Source organism: Stegastes partitus, unplaced genomic scaffold, assembly GCF_000690725.1.
Source record: "Stegastes partitus isolate 25-593 unplaced genomic scaffold, Stegastes_partitus-1.0.2 Scaffold3727, whole genome shotgun sequence".
Classification (NCBI taxonomy): domain Eukaryota; kingdom Metazoa; phylum Chordata; class Actinopteri; family Pomacentridae; genus Stegastes; species Stegastes partitus.
The window spans coordinates 16808-22721 of NW_007581458.1; the positions used below are offsets into that span (position 1 = coordinate 16808).

Below are 5914 nucleotides of genomic sequence, written 5' to 3' on the forward strand. Positions count from 1 at the left end.
GGTCGGTTCTGTTGGAGTCTGTTCATCAGCTTTACACAGAACAATGATCATAATTATTATTATTATTATTTTAAAATTAAAAATATATACATTTATTGCCTCTGTGCAATGACAGCACATCTATGCTAATCCTGTTTCTACTTATGTTTGTATTAGGACTTATTTTTCCACTCGTTTCTATTTTTTTCTCATATATTTATACTTATGTTTATATTTTAGGACATATTTTTCCACTCGTTTCTATTTTTTTAAAATCATATATTTATACTGATGTTTATATTTTAGGACATATTTTTCTACTCATGTTTATATTTTTGCTCATATATTTGTGCTTATGTTTCTATTTTTATTTCCTATTTTGTACTTGTGTTTATGAACTGTTTATATTTCTTGACTTGGAGTGGGAGTAACTGTAGCACCAGCAGTTTCTCCTCTGGGATCAAGAAAACATTTCTGATTCGAAATTGTAATTTTGATTTATTTCTTTTTTGCACTTTTTTGTAAGGATTTTTTTTTTTGCACATTTTTTTCTGCTGTGTTTGTGTGTTTCTCAGTTTGAATTAACATACATAATTATTTAACATTCATTTATCAGTAAAATGTGACAAATAGAAAAATTATTTTCAAGGTATTTTGATGCTGTATTCTTTTTTGTGTAGCACAAATGTATGTCAGTCCAATTCAGCCAAATCATATTTGTAATATTATAATAATGTTTATATATTGCTCAGATGTGACTTGAATAAATGATAAATGGAAAATGTTTGTCCACTTTACACAGCCAAAGTATTCAAGATATTATTTTACATTATTTATTATTCAGATGTGACTAAAAGTCAATGTCAATTGGAATGCTTTTTTTTGGAATGTAATTTGGTTCTATGCGCTTTTCCTGATAGGTCGGTGTGTATGTGTGTTTCTCCAGTTTACAAATTATTCGTGATCCTATTTTACATTAATTACAAAGATATGACTAAAATAACAAATAAATAGAAAAAAATACACATTTTCTGATGTATTTTTGTGCTTCTTTTCTGGTGAGTTATGCATACGTCTTCACAAACAGAAATAAAACATTTTCTTTTGGTGATTTAAGAAAAAAAAAAAAAGGTGTGTGTTTCTCCACTTCACAAAGCCAAATTATTCCAAGTAATATTTTAAATGTAGTTGTTGCTCAGATGTGACCAAAATAAATTAATAGAATTTTAATTGTTTTTTTTGCATTTTTTGGATGCCAAGTTATCAAGCGAATGCACGTTTCTCCAAATTACATAGCCACATATCATAGAAGTGACATTTAAAAAAAAAACTGGGATGTGCTGTTGTGCTGTGCTCTTTTTTTTCCTGGTGCATGTCTTTCTGCACTTCACACAGCCGAGGTATTCCACATAATATTTTACAGTCATTTATCACTCAGACGTGACTAGCGTTACCAATAAACAGAAAACATGCACATTTTTTGTCTTTTTGAACGCGCTCTGGTGCTGGTGCTGCTGTTCTGGTGCATGAATGTGTGTTTGTGACTCACACCCTCTCTATGACAGAGTCGTGACTGAGGGGGGATTTGATTTGGCAAAGACTGAATCTGTCACCGCAGCACACAGCCGGCAGTGATGCAGAGAGACTGAATGTTCAGACAAATATAACTCGCAGCTGCAGGTAGCAGAGAGAGAACCCGGAGAACGAGGGAGGCAGACTGGAGATAATGAAGCTGAATAGAGAGATGCTTCTCTGACAGCTCCACCTGCTGTTCAATGAGGCATTAACTGCTGTATGATGCTGTGACGGAGCTCATGCATGTCCTGAACACCAGAAAAAACAGGTTTGCTCTTTTTAAGGTGCTGCTTTAAAGGTCCCATGTGGTGGAAATCCACTTTAATTGTGTTTTACAATCTTAAAACGGTCTAAGATTAGCATTTCCTCAACTAGACAGTCTCCCAGCTTTAGAAGCCAGTCACAATTCTGTTCAGTTTCTACGTTCCAGTCAATAGTCATCCAGCTCAGTGTAGCTCCGCCCCTAACAGCTTCCAGTTGAACCAATCGGAATGAGCAGCTGCCTCATATACCACCAGGTTTATTTACTTTCTACAGCTGCTTCTGCTAAACTCTAAAATGTCTGAACCACGAGCAAAACTCACCAAATGTTCTGCTGTTGGCTGCAAGAGTGAACACAAGAGTCTTCATGCACTGCCAGCATCTGAGGAGCTGAACTGTTGGTGGTCTGGTCTTAACCTAAATTTCATCCAAAATGGCAAAAACTCAGCCAAAACACAAACCTGTACAGAGTTCATCAAAAATCTCCCAAAGTGACTTGACATTTGTCAAAAATGACTTCAAATAGCTAAAAAAAAAGACTTGCAAACTGTATGAAATGGCACAAAAGTGTTCAAGGTGAGCTAAAACCTGTCTGTAATTTTTCCAAATTCGTCAGAAATGTATTTCCGATCCCGGCTGGTTTTCATGGTTTGAGCTTCGATGTGATGAGCGACCAGCACATTTTATATTTTCAAGCTAAAGATAGAAAGTCCAGGTCTCATACACTGATTCAGGTCTGTTAAGCTGCTGTAAGGTCATCTGTTTTTTTTCATGCTGTCAATCAGAGATGCAGAGAGAGCATTCTTCCTGAAGGGGGCGGGGCCAGCAGCAGCTCAGCTACATTTAAAGCTACAGACACTGAACCAGGAGTTATACAGTCACGGTGAAGCTCAAGCTAAAACATCGAAAGGCACACTCTGGAAAGACTTTAAGTAATTTGTTGAAAAGGGTCAAAATATAGAATCTTTAATAAAATAAAATCCATTATTGCACAGTACAAACCAGCAGCCAGAAATGCACACAAACATCCCGGTATATGCTCCGTCCTCTCCTCGTCTGTTCTCACATGTGCTGCATCTGAAACGAGGAGGAGGTGGAGGTCGGAGAAACGTCAGGTGAAAGGAGGAGCGTCTGTGGATCACTTGGAGTCCTGATCCAGTTCAGGTTCTGGAGAGAAAACAGCACAAGCCTGTTAATCGTTTGTGGTTCTATAGAGCTGCAGCATCATGAGATAAAAATACAGTTCATAAGCTCCGTAGGGAATTGGATTATCAGACAAAGTATTACCCCGGCAGAGTGGATGGAGCCGTATGTGAGTGTAATGTCACATAAATTGGTTTCTATAAGCATCCCTACTGAAAAACACTGCGCCAATTAAAACCAAGCTCATTAGTCAGATCCGTTATGTTACCGGAGAACATGAGGGACGCATGGTGGATTTTCGAGGCCATTACTATCAATAGCTTAGGTTTTACAAAATCAGATAATGCATCTTTTAATAGTCTTTTTTTTTTTTAGCATTACCAAACAAAATTAACTCTCCTAAATTTGGTTATGGACCCCCGAACCCCAAATCCTGGCTTAAAAGGCAGCTTATATGTCTAACAACGTCACCAAAATGACCCACCAGAGTCAGAAGTTATGTTTTTTAAAATGCAAACTCCTCCATCTCTCTCTCACCGGTGAAGGTGAACTGAGGGAAGCTGGTCAGGTCTCCTCCTCCATAGAGTCTCTGGAGCTTCGCCGTCTCCTCTGACAGGTGTTTTTTGTAATCTGGCTCCTCCTCCAACAGTCCGCCATTCAACCTGAGCGACCGAGACGAGACAAATTAAAATAGAATATGGTTGTCAATCAGCCAAAGTCTTCTCCAAACTGCACGTCAAAATCGTTTTCCCTCCAGTTTTCAGTCAGTTTTTTGCAGCTTTTGCCTGTTATTTCTTTAGCTACTGTAGATGTAAGTGGATGGACCATGAGACAAATTGCATGAACCATTTAGGATGGGAAAACTCAACTCCATCACCTCTCAATAACAACAATATTTAAAATGAAACAGAAAGAATACAGTGGAAAAATTCAGGCCCCAAAATAGAAACTCAAAGCAACAAAAGTGAAACTGAACTGAATCCAGCTGTGGTTTCCAATCAGCCTAACTGTATAAACATGGTTCTACAATGAGCTGAGAACAGCAGAACCTTCTCAGTTCTGGACCTATGGACTGTGTCTATCTATGTCTGCATCATGGCTCCACATGGAGAAGACCTGAACAGAGGAAGAGAAACATCTGACTGAGAGACTTGACAAAGATGGAAAAGGATCCAGAAGATCAGTGAGCAGCTAAAACCCAGTGAAGCCCAGTGTGAGCAGTAACCAGGAGGTCCAGAAGGAGCCATAGTAGCTCTGATCAGGGCTGCAGTGGTCGTCCTCCTGCAATGACTCCACGGACAGTCAACTACTGTCACTATGGAGCTGTGAACAGCAGACAAAGGCAGCTGCTTCAGACTTGGCACAGGGCTTATCAATGGAGACCAGAGTTAGTGTGAAGCTCAGACAGTGTGAAGGACACTTCAGAACATCAACCTCTATGGACGGAGGACCAGAACTAAACCTGGCTGCTGCTCACAACTAAACTTCCACATCAAAGTTTGCTGCAGAAGATGAACAGAAGTCTGATGGATGCTGGAGAACATTCTCTGGTCAAGTGAAGATAAATGTGTTGGGCTCAGATGGAGTCCAGATGTTTGGTGTGAACCTGACCAGGACCACCACAGTGGATGCATGGTCCTGACAGTGAAACACGGAGGTGGTAGTATCATGATATGGGAACCCTTTTTCTGCCTCTACCTGCGAAGATTTTTGTATTCTCTGATCTTCTCCAAGAAGAGTCTCTGGACTGGGTCCAAATCTGAAAAACACACATAAAGACAACACTGTTAAAACGACTACCAGACATTTCTGAACCGTATACATCTGAATCCTGTTTAAGCATCTCCAACTATAGTTTGATTAAGTTTAGAAAGTTGAAGAAGATCATGGTTTAAATTCTACAAAAGCCGACAATAGCTGATATGACGACGTGTGGACCAGCTGTCTGGTATGAATGTGATTCTCCAGTGGTTAAATCAACCTGTGGTTGTGTTACCTTTGTGCATCACCACATCTTCTTCATTCCCTGTAGCATCCTCCTCCTCCTCCACCTCCTCCTGTCCCAGCAGCACCTCCTTTACAACAGCAGGAGTTGAATGATCAGCCGTCTCTGCTGTGTCGACGACAGCTGCTGTACAAACCCCAGGAACAGGACAGTCAGCAAACTCTAGACTTCATGCTAAGCTAAGCTAACCACCTCCTTGCAGTAGTTCTAGGTAAGATAACAAATAAATGTATTTTACAAAATATTGGAGTGACTTTACAGTGTAAGTGGTGTCTGCCATCACCTCCTCCTAGTCCTAATATCTCTTCACCCCTTGTTGGAGTCAAACTTACCATCCAAAATGTTTGCTGTCACAACTGGACCGGTCCGATGGTCCGTTCCACCTGCTGCATGCTGAGGAACAGCGAAGAGCAGCTCCTCCATCACTGCATCTGTCTGAAGATCTTCAATGTCAACTTCAGGCAGAGACAGAGGTTCAAGGTTTAGAGCCTCAGTCGCCTCTTTAGACGCTGTTCCTTCATCAACCTCCATCTTCTCCTCTCCAGCCAGCATTTCAGCTTCTTTCTCCAGATAACCCGTGGTTTCAGTCAGAGACTCACTCTCCAGAGTTCCCAACGAAGCCTCAGCTTCAGCCAAGGTCACTGACTCCAGAGACATGGCCTCCAAAACACTGTCTCCCTGTGACTTTGACTCTTTATCTGCTTCCTGATCTGCAGCATCATCCCGTGGTCCCAGCTCCTGGAGGGGAGCATCCGTTGACTTTATTGGTCCCTGTTCAGAACCCAACATGGCCTCCATCACGATGGCAGTCTCAGCTTCTATTGCATCGGTTGCCTCAGCAATAGAATCCACCATTAACAATTCAGCCTCTGTGTCATTCTCAAAAATGGTAACATCCTCTTCTGTCTTCTTCACTTGCATCTTTTCCTCTACAGCCAGAACTTCAGCTTC

General features: G+C 40.6%; 1 protein-coding gene across 1 annotated transcript; it reads right to left on the minus strand.

The window, feature by feature from the left end:
- Positions 1–2760: 2760 nt before the first annotated feature.
- Positions 2761–5908, minus strand: LOC103376236 (uncharacterized). Its single transcript, XM_008306611.1, has 5 exons — positions 5296–5908; positions 4955–5089; positions 4657–4717; positions 3496–3620; positions 2761–2982 (listed from the first exon to the last, which is right to left on the minus strand). The coding sequence occupies exons 1-5, from the start codon at positions 5882–5884 to the stop codon at positions 2954–2956; spliced, it is 939 nt and encodes a 312-aa protein (XP_008304833.1). The 5' UTR covers positions 5885–5908; the 3' UTR covers positions 2761–2953.
- Between the last annotated feature and the right edge of the window lie 6 nt (positions 5909–5914).